At 38.2% G+C, this 17,098-nt stretch overlaps 2 protein-coding genes and 1 pseudogene across 10 annotated transcripts; 2 read left to right on the top strand and 1 right to left on the bottom strand.

Moving 5' to 3' along the window:
- Nucleotides 1-592: 592 nt before the first annotated feature.
- LOC143447141 (SCAN domain-containing protein 3 pseudogene) lies at nt 593-13,711 on the top strand (annotated as a pseudogene). Of its 8 annotated transcripts, none has more exons than XR_013114036.1 (11): nt 596-1,077; nt 1,648-1,783; nt 3,131-7,695; nt 8,312-8,451; nt 8,859-8,954; nt 9,213-9,308; nt 9,377-9,426; nt 9,893-10,006; nt 11,292-12,211; nt 13,047-13,400; nt 13,481-13,711. The product of XR_013114036.1 is annotated as an SCAN domain-containing protein 3 pseudogene, transcript variant X4 (transcript). The 8 variants fall into 8 exon arrangements; XR_013114037.1 differs by having other exon boundaries at nt 3,131-8,451; nt 11,292-11,489; nt 12,063-12,211; XR_013114034.1 differs by having other exon boundaries at nt 3,131-8,451; nt 11,292-11,503; nt 12,063-12,211.
- On the top strand, nt 8,884-12,608 carry LOC143446777 (beta-hexosaminidase-like). Its single transcript, XM_076946567.1, has 5 exons — nt 8,884-8,954; nt 9,213-9,312; nt 11,292-11,436; nt 12,063-12,211; nt 12,456-12,608. The coding sequence occupies exons 1-5, from the start codon at nt 8,884-8,886 to the stop codon at nt 12,606-12,608; spliced, it is 618 nt and encodes a 205-aa protein (XP_076802682.1).
- LOC143447142 (uncharacterized) lies at nt 13,698-16,784 on the bottom strand. The gene is made up of 2 exons (XM_076947085.1): nt 16,560-16,784; nt 13,698-16,091 (listed from the first exon to the last, which is right to left on the bottom strand). The coding sequence occupies exons 1-2, from the start codon at nt 16,693-16,695 to the stop codon at nt 14,956-14,958; spliced, it is 1,272 nt and encodes a 423-aa protein (XP_076803200.1). The 5' UTR covers nt 16,696-16,784; the 3' UTR covers nt 13,698-14,955.
- Nucleotides 16,785-17,098: the final 314 nt, after the last annotated feature.

Raw genomic sequence — 17,098 nt, 5'->3', positions numbered from 1 at the left:
ACCCATTGTGCTACAAGGTACCATAGTCATTTGCATTTTTTCTTCAATAAGACTCCGAATATTTCTTTTAGCTGCGGTTTTCTTTGTAAATATCCAACGATCTCTCATTTACAGTGAGACACGGATATTTTCGCACTTAAAACGTTAGTTTTTCATCAATTGCAACCTACAAAATTCTTACGTTGCTTTACTGTAACAACTTATAATGTAACCCGAATGTAAATAAATCCCATTTTTCGAGATTGTTTAAACGACGCTGACTTTTCTGTGATGTCATTCTACCCGATTATATAATCTCGAGTGGTTTGACAGAAGATAACCTCGGCTGAGAATATTTCTGAGAATTGAGAAGAGAATATTAGCAAAACGGCTTTCATAAATATTTCTCTGGATATTACGCAACAGATATTGCAAACAGATACGCAGCAGATAGCTTTTTCTCGCGCGGCGCCAAAAAGAAATTCTAAAGTTTTATTTCCCAAATATTCCGTCATGATTTTGTGAATTTTCTGTTTCTTGTGACGTGTGATTACCGACCGTAATAAGAACAGTCCATATTTCAAATGGACACGTGAATCGACACACCATATTTGACAACAGTGGTTTGGACACACGTAACTTGTTGACGAAGTAGGGAAACTACCTACTTTGAAAAACGTCTAACACGTCCAACTATACATTCAACGTTACTCAAAGTTAATACTTTCTCAACAAAGTTCAATATTTTGGCTTTAATGGTGGGCGACCGTTTTCCTACAAACGGTATTTTTTAGGATACAGAATGGAGAAGGGATATTTAGCGTAGGGTTCGGTTAGCGAAATAACTTAGATTGTAGCCTTTTGGGGTTTTGGTTTTACAAGTTTTATGCAATAAATACCCATGTTTTTTAAGTATTGGATTATCTAGTCTAAATAGTTCTGAGTTGCTTTTGCATTGATACATTGTACTTGATTTTAGTAATGCAGTATATTGCATCAAACCTGAGGCTGGACTCTGTAATCGAAGGACACTATGGACCACGCAAGTGCATACATTGTGTTACTTTCTACAATGAAGGACAAGATACTATTTTGGCTGTATGTATTCTTGTTACAGACTACAGTAAATATATTCCGGTATATATATATAAACTTTGATATAAAGAGAACTATACATAAAATATTTGTATTCGTTTTTGTTGCTGGATTTATTGACATATATAATTTCAGCAAGATTAGACACACTTTGTAAACTGTATTTCTGTATATATGTACAGAAAAGTGAAATCTCCTATACAAAAAAATTCTGATACTGTATATACTTTTGATTTTTCAACTTAAGTTTGGTTTTCATGTAAACCGAAAACCGCTAGGTTTCATTTGATTTTTGTTTGTAGAGATTACAGTTGAAATACTTTTTGATTTGTTTTTAGTATCTTGTGCCATGTTTGACAAAAATAGGTATAGGCCTATATATACAGCAAGCTTTAACATCTCCCACAGTGCATGCATCTCTGTGCATAAAATTTGTATTTTTACAACTCACATTTTTGTGTATAACGAATATACATTGGTGTATTACTATCAGGAACTGTACTGTACAGTGAACAGCACTTGGTTAGTTTTTTGGTTCAACTTGCTTGTAATGATATGTTGGATAAAATTCAGGGCAATTGGTCAATCTACTTCACAAGTTTCTGGCGTCTGCAAAGTGCACAGTCATTATTCAATGGGCCTAAAACCCAGTTCATCCTGAAGCACATTGATGGGGGATTTTACAAGCTTTCCCCTCATCATGATTTTGGTAATTTGCTTTTATCTCTTGTTTTTGTGTTGTTAGTTTATGTCTGGCTTCATCATGTTTTTAAAATGCTATTGTGATTGTGAGGGTAGTTTTTTATTATGCTGATAAATTTAATAAAATTCTGATCGATGAAATGGAAATTTTTTGCCATTTAAGAGAGAAATTCATCCACAGATAATCATCAATTGATAAGTTTGCCAAATGCAAGGATGAAAATTTGCACTTTAAACTGAGTACATGTGTCAGTGTCCCCTAGGGCTCTAGGCATAAAGCGTTAAAGGAAATCACTTTGTATCTTAAGACAATTATATACTTTACTAATTCCCTGTTTTTCTAATTTTTACTCTTTTACTATTTTGCAACTCTTTTGCCTGCATTAAATGCTCCCCCTTCTACCACTCGACACTATATCATGCCACATTGGTACGTGGCTGCTCCAAATGAAGCTCCTCATGGCATAAATAGCACTGATGATGACAATATCAACTTTGTGAAACAATTTTACTCACAGCAACCGTCGAATCAATTAAAAAATGAAAAGCAAAATGGATTTAGTTTGAAAGATAGATATGAAAAGCAAGTTATATTTAAATTTGTTTGATCTTATTTCCTTCACGTAATACATGCACGGATAGAAAGTTTAACGATTTTTGAAATTCTTCAAATGGTGTGTCTTCAGAAATACAAGAGTATTCATTTAGTATGTTTGAGCATGTTTATGTGTTGTGCATAAGGGCAATTCAACAATTGTGTAGTATTTTTTCTTTCTAAATGTTGTTGACTAAGTGTAATGTCGTTTTGTTTATATGCACAATGTTTAACAAAAAAACAGTTGAGAAAATGCGATTTCTATGCTGACGAGATCACGAGTAAGTTGATCTGAAATAACCCAATATGGTGTTTATTCAGTTTGTGCTGAATTTGTGAATGGTATTCTAGTGAAAAAAAATTAATGTTTGAAAATTTTGTTTCAATATATTCAAACTTTTCAATATTGAAAAGTAAATGCCAAAACTCCAATTGATAACCCTAACCTGTGTAGGCCAGGCTTTCATAGTAAGTTTACCATTCCCGTAGCATAATCACGTTGTAAGTCTATTGCTGTAAGCATCCACTTTAAGTTAATTCAGGTCATCTTCACTTGTGATTTTAATTTTTGAAAATATTAACACTTTTCAGACTGTTTCTTAAATTTTATTGCAAAAAAAATATAATCTTCCACATGTGATGTGTTAAAACTTTACAGCTCAAACCGCAAACTGTTCATGGCCCAGTGCTTGTCCATGGACCAGTGGTTTGGGACTTCTTATTTAACGTATCTTTTCTAACAGATCAATCTCTTTGCAGGTACTATTTAGTTAAAGATTTTGGTCATGCACCCAAAAGGGTCATTCCTGCCCCATTGCGCTGTAATCTTCATGACAGTGACGAAATCAATGTACATTCTGGAGATTGGGTGATATGCAGCGGTCCTAAGGCTTTTGAGAGAGAGATTGATTTCTTTTCGTGTAAGTGACTTCAGTTAATAAAGTTAATTAGTTATTAAGGTACAGTAATATACGTTTAATGCACTATTTTGAACACAAGTTTTATGTATTTTGTAACCTAAAGCAGTGGTCCCCAACCCCCGGTCCGTAGGTCAGTTGGTACCGGTCCGCACAGGGTACCGTTAATTAGTGTGGGAACCCCTTTTGTTGCGTAGGCACGCTTGAGTTCTCGAAATCGATTGTCTGGAGAGGCCATTTTATCGCATAATAACCTTAGTTTATTACATCACAAGCCCTTGTTATGCTAAAATTCTTGAATTGTTATCTTGAGTGTATCAGCTAGTCTTCCTAATTTAGTATCCCTTGCCCATTCTAACTGCCCGATGCCCTTTAATCAGGAGAGTAAGTTTGTTACATTCAGTTTTTTAGGAGGCGCGCAAACTTTTATTTTCACAGGCTGGGGTTATTTAGCCAGTATTCAAGAGTATTTTTGCTGAGGTTCAGGGTTTTTGATTTTTGCTAGTGTTGAGCTTTGGCATGATCTTGAACCTGGACATTTACGGAGAGCACAGTTTTATTCTTTTTTAGCAGTACAGTTTTAGTATCTCAGTTGTTTGTTAATTCTGGTACGTGTTCTGCATTGCAGCTCCAGGATAATTCAGCTTTCTTTTTTTGGTGAAGTTATTCTCATTTTAGCTATTTTTAGTGAAGCTATATCTCATTAAATCTTTATAACAGTCAGTTATTGAGTGTCGAAATTTATCAAACATGAGTACCAAACAGACGTCGTTAGAAAGCTTTCTTGTGAATGGGAAAAGGTCCATTGAAGAGACAGAAGAAGAGTCTTCAACATCAAAGAAACAGAAAACTTTTAACAGACAATACCATGAGTCCTACTTGAAATATGGATTTATCGCGACAGGTGATACCCACGCACCAACACCGCTCTGCATACTTTGCGGTAACAGGCTCTCAAATGAGTCAATGAAACCGTCAAAACTGCTCCGCCACTTGAACAGCAAGCACGCTAGATCAAAAGACAAGCCCCTGGAGTATTTTGAAAGAAAAAAACGGGAACACAATGGACAGGAAAAATTTCTGAGGGTCACTACAACAATAAATGAGAATGCTTTGAGAGCATCATTTTTGGTGGCTAACCGTATTGCTAAGGCGAAAAAGCCATTCACCATTGGTGAAGAATTAATCTTGCCCTCCACTAAAGACATTTGCCGTGAGCTACTAGGGGAGGCTGCTGTTAAAAAGATAATATCTGTGCCTTTGTCAGCGAGCACTGTGACTAGGCGCATTGAAGAAATAGCCGAAGACATTGAAGCACAATTGTTGGAGAGGATTAACACATCACCGTGGTATGCACTCCAGGTTGACGAATCTACAGATGTCGACAACAACGCAATACTACTTGTTTATGCACGATATCTTTATCAGGAAGATATGCATGAGGATTTGTTATGTGCGCTATCCTTACCAACCAACACCACAGGAGCAGAACTATTCAAGTCACTGAATGGTTATATATCAGGAAAATTGCAATGGTCTTTTTGTGTCGGCATATGCACAGACGGAGCTGCTGCCATGACCGGACGATTGTCTGGTTTAATTTCTCGGATTAAGGCGGTTGCACCTGAGAGTGAATCTACTCATTGCATCATTCACAGAGAAATGCTGGCAAGTCGAAAAATGTCTCCGGAATTGAACAGCGTATTGACTGATGTCGTTAAAGTTATTAACTACATCAAAGCACACGCCCTTAACTCGCGTTTGTTTGAGCAACTTTGTGAGGAGATGGATGCAGAGCACAGACGCCTACTCTTGCACACAGAAATAAGATGGTTATCCCGAGGAAAATCGCTAACCAGAGTGTTTGAACTACGAGAGCCATTGCAAAGATTTCTTTCAGAAAAGAAGTCACCTCTGGCTGCACATTTCAGTGACAAGGTATGGGTCGCAATACTTGCTTATCTGTGTGACATGTTTAGGCTGCTCAATGAACTCAATCTCTCCCTTCAAGGGAAAATGACAACAGTTTTCAAGTTGGCAGACAAAGTAGCTGCATTTAAAGCGAAACTGGAGTTGTGGGGAAGGCGCGTGAATAATGGTATTTTGGATATGTTTCAAACATTAGCGGGGATGTTGGGCGAAACTGAGCCTGAGCCTTCATTTTCGAAGTTGGTGCACGATCATCTGTCTTTGCTTTTGAAAGAGTTTGAGCGCTACTTTCCAAGCACAAAAGACCCACGAACTGGTAAAGAATGGATGCGCAACCCATTTGCCAGCAAACTAGGTGAATCTAGCATGTCTGTGCAAGAAGAAGATCAACTGCTGGAGATTGCAAATGACGCCAGCCTTAAAGCTATGTTCCACACAACAACTCTGCCAGTGTTCTGGATTAAGGTCATGGCGGAATACCCGGAGATCGCCACCACAGCGCTTAAAAGCCTATTACCATTTCTGACATCCTATATGTGTGAAGCGGGGTTTTCTGCAATGGCAGCAACCAAAACAAAGCAACGGAATAACCTGGACGTTAGCAAGACACTTCGAGTGTCATTATCTCCTATTATCCCCAGATGGAATCGTCTCGTTGCAGAGAAACAAGCTCAGGGTTCTCATTGATTTAACGATGGATTGAAAATTTTGCAAATTTAAATCACTTGATATTCGTTTTAATTCAATTTCAATTTCATTTTGAATGCATGTTCAAATACAAGAAAATTAAAAAAAATCTGCGTCTCCCCCACCCTTTTAGTGGGTCGCGGTAGAATTATCTAACGTAGACCGGTCCGCGGAGACAAAAAGGTTGGGGACCACTGACCTAAAGGATAATGTTTTGGTGTACAATTGCGGATTTATGTTTGTTTGAGGGCCCATTTTTTTATCGAACCAGTTTCTGTTTCATTGTTGTATTTGTGAATTGATATCTTGCCGATTATATGTCAACAAACAAAAACTATCAAGACAAAATAACTATATAAGTGTGGATAATTATCACTTTAATATTAGCTATATCTGCAATTGTGAAAGTAGCCTTATAACAAAAGTATTGGAACCAAAAACAAAGTAGCAAATTATTTTTTGAAACTATCGAATACCATCGTTACATTTGTTGAAATAATTAAAACGTTTTGAAGAATCTGACCTGTTTTTTGCGAGATTTGTAGCATTTGCTGACAGTGATCCATGTGCATTAGGGATGTGTCGTGAGGAAAATTATTCGGATTCGTGCGAACCCAAATATCATGAAGGTCGACACGAACGAATCCCGAATCTATTCGTATTAGAACCAAACAATAAAATTTCATCCAAAAGTTGTCAAGTCTTGCTTGCAACATGATGTAATCGAAAAAAAAATCGCTTTCTTTTGAAAAATAGTGTTTAAAAAACGATTGAAAAAGCGAATTCGTTAGGAAAACGACCTTTATTGTAAGTACTGCTGATTCTAGTTTAGCTTTGTTGGGAAACTAGATCATCATTTCTAACAAAAGTCAGTAAATTTATAAGTAATATTGTATTCGGGTTCGCCATTGTTGGTATTCGTGTTCGCCCGAACCTTCCATAAAGGCGATATTCGACGAATCTATTCGGGTTTGGGTTCGTATCGGCCCATCCCTAATGTGCATGTCTTACCCCAAGTTTCTTCCTCGAAATTTTGTGTAAAAAATAACTTTGCGGCTTACATACGATGTTTTATGGTTTTTATGTTACAGTAGAATCTGCCTTATATGACCGCGGATAATATGATCATTGATCACCATAAAAAACAAATTTTTTCCATATAAAATTCTCCGATTACTATGACCGGATATTCGGACTATTTGGATATTATTACTATTTTTTCCATCTTCGTCAGATTTTTCTATAAATTTTTCGTTTCAGTTATGCAACTTGACAGTGAAAATTTTGATTTTTAATGCTAGTCATAGACCAATGAACTTATTGTCGTTTGAAAACGTTGTTGTTGAAAATTTTGTCAGTCAGCAAAATGCATGCAGGAGTAGACGTATTTATTTACAAAACAAAATATCTAATTTGTTTTGAGGCTACTCTTCAGTCCCTCATCACAGTAAAAATAAAGATTTAAAATAGCATTACTGTAATTCCAAACAGTAGCAAATAATGGAAATATGTTTTGGTAAAACATCCTGGTATCGTAAAGCTGTTTCATCCCAAACTATACAACTTTTTGTGACTTATAGCAAGTTTTGCCAATAACTGTTTATCGTGTTATTGTTTATCTGTTAGTTTTGATGCCACAACTTTATGATTTTGTTTTACTGATTTCTTTGTATCTGGTTCAAGATTATGGCATTGCTTTTACAGGATGCACCAAGATTTGGATATCGCGGATTGCATGTAAACGTAGCCAGAAATTTTTTTCCTGCTGATGAAATTATTAATATCATTGAGGTATTTTTAAGTTGAGGTTAGGTCAAATGCAACAAAAATAATTGTTGTACTTCAAGATAAAAATATTCGCTTTGTAAACTGATCAAATAATGTCACTAAAACATTAGACAATGGCTCTTTATAAGTTAAATCGCTTTCATTTCCATCTGACCGATGATGAAGGATGGAGAATAGAAATTGTGGAAGATAATCCACACAAAATTATCTTATATAGTACGTTGAAAATAAATGAAAGTAAGAAAGTTTTGTGCATAAAGATTTTTAAAAATGTTTATGCCATTGAAGATTATATGAGCCATGTAATACTGTTGCTTGGGTTGCATCTTGGCCAGCGGCCATGTTCTGCAAACCTCTGGTTTAGGTTATTAGTTTCAAATTTATCTATTCATGCATTGCTTTATTTGAATTTATGTTTAAACAATTTTGTCAAAGTAAGAATTTGCCGACTTTAGTGTTAGTTATTATCATAATTTATCAAAAGGTGCATTCATAAGTGATTAATATATGCACGCGAAATAATGAATCTAAACACCTTTAATATCAGAGAATTTTAATCTAGTTTTCAATGTTTGCATTTCTAAAAGTTTGTGATTCTTAAACTCGATGCCTTTCTCAGACATCGGCGTCTCTTGGGGGAGAGAAAAACAGAAGAAGCAAAAAAGTATCTTCTCAGTGATCCCGGAGATCATTCAAATGCGATGTCCAACATCATCATCAAAATAATGCAATCAACCCATGTCAAGACTCCATTTATGTGTGAGGATTCCGATTTGTTACATATTTTCTCTTCTGTCTTGCTACAAATTTCGTTATCGTAATATTTTTAGGATCCCTATCATGATAATCTAAAATAAAAAGTTTTAGAAATTTATTGAATTTGTCCTTTTTATCCATAATTGAAACTCTCAATATTGTCCGAAAATAAGAGGGTTATTGATAAATTTTACTATTTACGCTGTTATCTCTTGTATTATGGGATTAACGTTTTTTTACGTTTTTTCTCCCCAATCACGGTTGTTACTCTTCTGATATCATTAACATATAAGGTACCCATGAAAGGGTTGCATAGAAATTTCTTTTCTGAAATGGGGTTGCAGAACAAAAACGTTTGAGAAGCCCTACCCTGGCAGACATGAAACCGGTCTCACAGTGTCAAAATTTAGATTTATCAAGCACGTTTAGAAAGAGATGAAGAAGATGCATTCAGAAATCCAACCTCTACAAATGATCCACATCGGAGGCGATGAGGTCGCTCGATGGTAATGATTTTTGTTTTCTGCCATAATTCAAATGCGATTCATGTAAAACTGTTGCTTGGGTTGCGTCTTGGCCAGCGGCCATGTGCTCAACACCTCTGGTTATTAGTTTCGAATTTATCTGTTCTTACATAACTTTGTTTCAAGTCATGTTCATACAGTTTTGTAAAAAGTTTTAAACACGCGAAGGCATATTTTAAAACTTAACCCGACATGCCAGCCGTAGAAAAGCATTGTTTAATCAACAATACCGTGTTGCAGGAACAACGACCTGCAAGAGTATTTCATGGGACAAGTTTCAAAAATCTGTGCAGATCTGGAACTGGAGATGGGAATATGGGAAGAAGGGGCAATGGGGTGGGTATGGCTTGCTTCCTTTCTTTCCTTTAACATCATTTGGACGCTGACGTGACTTCATGTTTTAGAGTCATACGAGTCAAGACCAGATGCAATAGTCACCGCGTTCTCATATAAAGTAAGTTTAAAACTTACAAAAGTAATTTTTATCAACTTTGCATCAATTCATGTTATTTTAAGCCAAGACAGTTCAGGTAGTTTTGCAGTAAGACAGACTTCAGATTTCTAGAATGCCAAATAATGCCGGACACGACAGTCGCATAAACACAGCTTAAACTGAAGTTATGTTTCCAGCACCTTACAAATGATTGAAGTATCGACCGAGACGTCTGATCAATACAATGTTTTGTTCTTGTATTCGTTCTGCGTATGAGTTGTTGCATCCTACATTTTGCTCTTACTTTGGATGCATTCTGTTATACTTTTATGCTTTACTTTTCGGCTTTCTTATTCACATACACATTGGTCTTTATGGAAACTCTAATAAGCTATGCGTGATTTTTAACGAGCTTCAAATGGTAACCCTGTAACACGTAGTTAAAGATAGCAGCGCTGTTTCGCTATACATCTTGCATTATTCACAGGGTTTTCGGCAACCTTTATGACAAGAACGAAATGCACGGTACAACATAACAGTGTATGCGTGGAAGAGCAGTTCGCCAGATAAGCCGCATAAGCTTGCCAACAATGGTTACAAGGTGGGTTTGCCGCAAGAATTTCTTTTTCAATGTTTATTTTATCTAAAAGTATTCTACATAGCCCTGCGCACCGTAATTTAGATAGCTGGAATAGTGATTTGCTGATACGGGACTGGTGTTGATAAGATTAGGAGATAGCACCTTAATTATCCTACACCAACTCCTCTTCAAAAATATACAATAAGCTACATGCTACGTAATAAAGCTTTTATCAAGCACCATATTATGCGTATGACTGTTGTACATGTACCTAGACCTAGCGATCTGGTATCACATCAAAACAGCTTGTCTCCACTACGTCAACTTGAAACTGGAAAAAGTAAGAAAAATAGTGTTCACCACTTACTGTATAGTGTATAGACTATAGAGGCTGGTAGGAGACGAAGAAAGTATTTGTGATTTCAACTCCAGTATCATAAAAAATCTTCGTGATTATAGTTTATTCGTGAATGTGTCAGTTTGAAAAAATTCTTCCTGACCGAATACTATCAGATTTTGATACCATTTACCCGTTACGTAATCATATTTAACCCCACTCCACAACGTGCCGCTGAGGGAAGCTTCGTCACGATCAATTTTATTTCTACTTCTTTCAATTTCGACATACGTCTGAAATTTGAAACTGAATTTGGCACATCGCAACTAAAAGTTTACCTAAAATATAAGGGATTCCAAAAAAACACATCACATTTATTTGAGTGAAGAAAACCAGCTTGTTTTGGTTAAAATGAGCTGGTATGTTGGGTTTAGACAGATCAGCCGAAACGCAACTAGCATCGTCTCACTACTGTTGCACTGGAGAAGCACTAGCCTAGGTGCCATGGCCATGGTGTAACTGGTTTCAAACTTAAGCGAATATCCTTCGTTAAATTTTTATCAGCTGTAGTGTTAGCAGCATCAGTTCGTAGAATAAGGTTTGATGCGAACATGTGCTAACTTTCTGCTTGTATAGGCCTGGAAACTTTTCTTACATTTTTACATCGATTGGTTTTAGCGTATTCTCTGTCATACCGTAGTAATATACATATTATTGTAGTTAGTTGTAGTAGTATATTACGCTGTACAAGTTACGTCATAGTGTCAGCGTTGTGTGATTTTTGTATACCAACAAATTTGTTAAACTTCCTACGAAATAGTCACAGGGTGAAAGTCATTGTTTTTTCACTCCATAAATCTAGGGCTGGAATGTGCTGTATAGGATTAGGTACACCGTCGGATTGGTCAGAAGCCTTGCTAGCCTCGTTCAACTATATGACGTAATCATCTTCCCTCTGTTATGTCACAGGTGATCCTTGTCCAGGAACCCTGCCTCTACTTTGACCACTACCAGGACCCGGACCTCGAAGAACGGGCAGTCCATGGAACGGTTCTTGACGACAGAGAGGTTTTCAGCTGTCATCCGGGCAACCTGGCCGCCAATGACGTTGCCGGTATCTCACCCCCTTTTACCCCGCTACCCCATCACCGCTGGACCACCCGGCTGGTACCTTGACCAGGGCAAGAACTTTTGGTTGAGTTTAAATCTTTTGCTGTAGAACGACCTTGTTGTTTTCACAAACGACGCCCAATCTGCCACTGTCGTTACCAAACACCAAAAACTTTTTCTGATAAGATCTGTATTTGGTTGTTTTCGTTAAACGCGAATTTTTGACTGAGATTTCTTCACCACCCAAACTTGGAAAGATGACAGAATTAACTCACGAGCAAACATGGTTCTGTCATTGAGATTTAAAGTCGTGAAAAAATGTGACTCGTCGCCCGCAACTTTTCTCCCTTCTTAAATTCGTCTTTCAGAATAACGTTTGTTGATAGTTTGCGACAATCTCTACGCCGCAATCTTGATCGAAATTTTCAAAACACTACCTCGCCCTTATTACGTCACAAAGCAATCGAGATTTAATGACGTTAAGCCTTTTAGCGAGGACACATCCACCCAGCCGAGCCAAAATTTCTTCTAGAATGATTTAAGTAGTTTTTATTGTTTAAAGGGTTTAATAAGGCTGAGATCCACAGCGATACCGGATTCAACCAAATATATCTTGTTTATTTATTTTAGATCCGAGGCGAAGCGCCCCTCTGACCAAACCCGAAAATATCGTCGGTATGCAAACAGAGCTGTGGACTGTAATCATTCGTGACGTCACAATAGCTCATTCTCAGCTGTTTCCACGCTTGATTGCGTTTGCTGAGAGAGCATGGCATAAGGTGGGGAAAAGGTTTTAAATTTCACTTCACGTAATTTCATTTTAAACGGATTGAATTTTGCCTGTGTCTCAATCATAAACCTTAAATTGCGTAAAAGTAATCGTTCAGTTCAACCTGAAATTAATCAAGGCCCCCTAAATACAGTTTTAAGTTATGGGTTTGAGAAGCAAAAACACACCGTACTTTTCCGCAAACGCTTTTTCGTTAATTTGTATAATATAACGTCACAATTGCAATTGTTAAGTCAAAATGGGAGCAAGAAAGCGACTGCTACACGGCCAAGCTGATGCGAAATAGAGATTGGGACGAATTTTCAAACGCAGTGGGCTACAGGGAACTGGCAAGACTTCGAAAGCGTGGAATTCGATACATACTGACGCCGCCCAGCATGAAATAAGTTTTAAACCTTATACGGGTGATTTCATGTCTGAGTCTCGCGTTTTCTGCCAACTTGCCTCTGTTAAGAAATTTGTTTTTGCTGAAAGGAAACAGCTCGTTAATTGGCGTTCTCAAACTATCCCAAAATTGGTATTTAAGTTGTTAACCTATAGCGCTGGCTAAACGACAGATCAACCACAATCTTGCATTCTACAACGCCCATCAAGCCCAGGCCTGTCGTACGTTTCAGGATATATGATTGCAACCCGGAGATGACCATAAGCTCTTGATAAATCAGCGGTTGTTTGGGCTTTAAATTCGTAAAATAATGATCTTATCGCATTTGTATTTCCCCGAAAAAATTTCAACATGACAAATGAATGCCAGCGTCTGCCTCAGGTATCGACTATCGATCGTATGCAAAGGATAAGATTTAACTCATACGCTTATGTTGTAGACTTGTAGGCAACGAAGTCGAGATATGCAGCTTGTATCCTGGCTTGGAGTACCGTCACCGGGTTTACGGTCCAGACGGCTCCCCTGGAAAATGGGAAGAATGCGAAAACGGTTCTGTTGTCGACGGTGACGAATTTGTGCATGAATACGCATCATACGACGGCGAACGATGGAGCAGGATCGTTAAATCGAGCAAAATGGGCAAGGTTTTGGATTCGTGAAATGTAAAAAATTTGCGTCATGGCAACTTCCTGCGTCATGCTTTGTATGTGTCTTTCGCTTGGATGGCTGCTAAATGACGGACTGGTCTACAACAGTTGTAGTCAACTCTACACGTTTGAATTCATTTTTATTGGTAAGTTTTTTGCCACTGTTTACTGCCTTATAGCAATTGTTGTACTATACTTCAATAGTTTATTTTGTTATTTTAACCAGGACTCAGCGGCCGCTTTATCATCTTGGTACATCTGCAGCCATCCAAGGTTATTTTTACTTAAATTCTACATCATGTTAGACGAGACATAGTGGTTTGCGGTAATTGTTAGGGATGTCGTATTATTACGCAACACTAAGGTTGTGATTGTGACGTTTGTTCGCCTGATGTTTATATTTTCGTGTTTCTTAAAGCGTTTATGTATTTTTGCTGAAATAAACGCACAGATTTCATTTTTGCACTTTTTATTCGGACCATGATTCATAATTGGTGGTAAAATCATAAAGAAGTTCAAATAAAGAAAAACCAAGGATAAAAAAAAGCACAAACCACGCACAAAAAAGAAGCAGAAACAAAATGGCGGTACGCACTATCTTGAGCCACGGCCAAGTAATCAGAAGTTACTGGTTGTCTGCAAATTAGAATTACAATAATACGAATTTCATCAGAGTATAATGAGAACAACACGGTTACGAAATCAACAAAGAATGGATTCAAGACCGTATTTAGTTACGTATGGGACTGTTCTTTGCTTAGTCTAACTATTTTCAAGTTATTTCGACGACGACAATATTGTATTTCTGGTACAAAACGCGTCCGAAATAATGACTTATATCTAGCTTACTGTTTGAGCCCGGTTGTTTGAAAAATTTAAGCAGAGGAATAAATGCAAGAAAGGGGCTAACACTGATTTGTACGACCGTTCGGTCGAATGCTGAAATTTTAAGCATGCAAGACTAGGTTTTAAGTGAGCTAGCTTTGATGTTAAAAATTAAATTAAATATATAATAAATTAACATGACCCTGTGTGACGTTTCCCAAAAGAAGGTTCGATAAAATCTCTGCGTTACTTCAGGTACCATCAAAAAATTAATTACCGAGCTACATATTTCTCCTAGAACACCTTATCGTGCAAATCCAGCGTTTTGCCGCAAACACGCCGCGAAGCGCACAGGCTAAAAATTAATCCGAGAAGGTTAAAGTAAGAAACAAAACTTGGTAACTATCGCAATCTTTAGAAAACTGCAATATAAACGTCAAAATGGAACAAACACAAAGTACGCAATAAAGGCAAAGTGCCACGGCCAATGTCTATTGACCATCATCTAGCATTCTAGCTTATCGAAAGTGACGTCACACATGTGAGGGAACAAGATAACATCATTCGCTGACGTAACAAACACAACCTCATACGGCACAGGGAGGTAAGACTCGCTGCATAATTTATCGTCACATGGAGCGTTTTGAAAACCTAACAATGACTATTCACGCGTCATAATGAAAAATAGCGCAGCGTGACAGCACCATGGTCGCCAATCAGTCGTAAAGGGACGACCAGACAGAGCTTCGTCTCAAATATAAAACATGGGGCGTACTTGTGACGTCACTTTGCGGAAGCTAATATGACGTGACGTTGAACTAATTATTTTGAAACAATACTGTAATGAAAAATCAAGACAACTAAAGTTAGAATATTTTATTCGAGGGCGTTGAGTATTTTCGGCTGCAAAAAGTTTGTGAAACCGTTAAAAAATCCACCATTTGCATTCACAATCTGCGAACTGACTAAACACGGATTGTCAAACGATGGCGTCATCATGAGATCATTTCGATTGATCGATGACGTGTTTATTTGCAGCGCAGGGGGAAAGAAAATATTGGGTTCGACTTTACAGCACGATCGTTCGGGAACTTTTGCCTTTGCCTTCAAATAGGAAAAGAGCGCACCCTTGCCAGATACCTGATCACGTGATCCAAGTTTAGGTACAGAGTAGTTTTCCTGTCTGTACATTTTCGAGGGGGGTTGTTGACACAGTGACGTAATTTCCGGTGACCGCATCCTCTTCAGCTGTGCAACGACCTGATTGGTCATTACCGGTTGCCGGGTCGCGTGGTTGTCCGATTTTAGCGCGGGAACGCGATTGTTGACGTTTGACGTCATTAATTTCACCGCGTTTCGTCTTTGCGATGTCATATTTGATTTGGTCCGTTTTGTCATTTTGCACACGGCGCATGCGCAGTAAATGGATGGCATTTCCCAATATTTTTCCGGTTCCACTTGTTTATACAGGATCGAGTCATTTTGTGACAATCTCGAATAATCTTGAGATTTCTGGATGTCTGACAATACGTTTGATGACGTCATATACGGAGACGCGTATTGCGTCATTGCAGAAAATTGATCCCTGCTTAAAAGGGAGGTGTGCTCGTAAATCTGCCGAAGTTTTTCAGTCGCTTGCGAACTGTCCGACCAGGCTAGGGCCGCGATGGTTGAAAGCTGCTGAAAATAACTCGGTCCCGGTATTGGGGCGGTCCCGTTTATGGGCGTCTGTCTGTCCAACGTCCACGCCTGGGTTGCGGGTTGTAAGCCCGGTGGGACTATTTCGCAGGGTGTGGTCCGAATGGAACCCACCACTTGTTCCGCGGACCGATAGCCGCGGTATTGTCTTTGGCGCCCGACGTCCAGTGAACGTATTCCAGGTGGTTCCCCCTTCATCAAATTAAAATATCTGCAGTCACTTGGTGGCGCTATCATGAGCAGCGAAGGGCTGGCGTTCGGATCACGTGGTTTCGCTTGTAGCTGTTGAAGTTTTTTTGACTTTGTGTGGGGAACTGAAAAATAATTTTAATTTTTTGCTAACAATCGGCATTTCAGACGTCAAGCACAATAGTTTGGTTTTACAGTAGAAAAAACAACGAAAACGTCATAAACACATTTTAATTACAAAAAAAAAAATCGATTTTAAGGAGTCAAGAAGCAGTAGGGCTCGATCCAAAACTCGGTTTATGCCTAAAGCTTCAAAACTTTTTAAGAGGAAGTGTGACTTCTTGAAGAGGAAATGGTTCACAGTGATCACACAGTGTTTACATCACAATATAACCACCAATTATGCCACCACAGTGACGTTTGACGTTCAAGTCGGCCAATACGGAAATAACAGTTTATTCCTAAACACCGGTTATTCTTAAACATCGTTGAAAGCGCGTTCTTAAAATTTGTAATCACAAAAGCAACAGCAAGGATTTAACATAAACGGCCGAATACAAAGGAAAAAAGAACAAAAAACTTCAAAGACAAACCTTTGACTGTCCTCCTTGGGATAAGAACGGTCAACTGGGCGCGTGACATCGATTGGAGGACGTATTCCCTCATCTGATGAAGATTAGTGGAGCTCTCATCCTCCCACATGTACAGCTCGCTTTGTTCCGTAGTCATGACGTAACAGAGAATGGCTCAAACGCAATTTGCTGCGTGTTATACCAGTTTCATCGTTACCCTAATACCTGCGAAGAAAAACTGATTTAAATCGGTTTAAACTTGCAAGCAACACGTCCTTGTGATTGTCTGCGGTCCTGTCTCGGATCAACTGGCAAATAGAACAACGCGATCTTCAAGCCAAAATTCAGGTCTAAGTTCACAATGTGCCTACTTCTATGCTGGTTATTGTCTGGCTGACACGTTATCTTCACAAAATCGTGTCCGGTATGTTCTGTTCTTTAAGAAACGAATAACACTCACTGGTGTTGAGGACAACCGTCTGTTTCTTACGACAGTTTTGAGTGACGAAACGCTTTTTCAGCACACCCTACACACACAGGCATTTTAAAAACGGTCCAAA

The sequence above is a fragment of the Clavelina lepadiformis genome, chromosome 2 (genome assembly GCF_947623445.1).
Source record: "Clavelina lepadiformis chromosome 2, kaClaLepa1.1, whole genome shotgun sequence".
In the NCBI taxonomy this organism is placed as follows: domain Eukaryota; kingdom Metazoa; phylum Chordata; class Ascidiacea; order Aplousobranchia; family Clavelinidae; genus Clavelina; species Clavelina lepadiformis.
Note: the sequence above shows the minus strand (reverse complement) of the source record. Positions and strands in the feature narration are given on the sequence as shown.

What these genes read in the sequence shown, in the direction of transcription:
- LOC143446777 (XM_076946567.1), top strand. Translation starts at nt 8,884, where the DNA reads ATGAAGAAGATGCATTCAGAAATCCAACCTCTACAAATGATCCACATC. An exon ending in AAGAAGGGGCAATGGGGTGG is followed by an intron (nt 9,313 to 11,291) that starts GTATGGCTTGCT and finishes GTTATGTCACAG; the next exon opens with GTGATCCTTGTCCAGGAACC. An exon ending in GGCCGCCAATGACGTTGCCG is followed by an intron (nt 11,437 to 12,062) that starts GTATCTCACCCC and finishes TATTTATTTTAG; the next exon opens with ATCCGAGGCGAAGCGCCCCT.
- LOC143447142 (XM_076947085.1), bottom strand. Translation starts at nt 16,695, where the DNA reads ATGACTACGGAACAAAGCGAGCTGTACATGTGGGAGGATGAGAGCTCC. An exon ending in CCCAAGGAGGACAGTCAAAG is followed by an intron (nt 16,092 to 16,559) that starts GTTTGTCTTTGA and finishes ATTATTTTTCAG; the next exon opens with TTCCCCACACAAAGTCAAAA.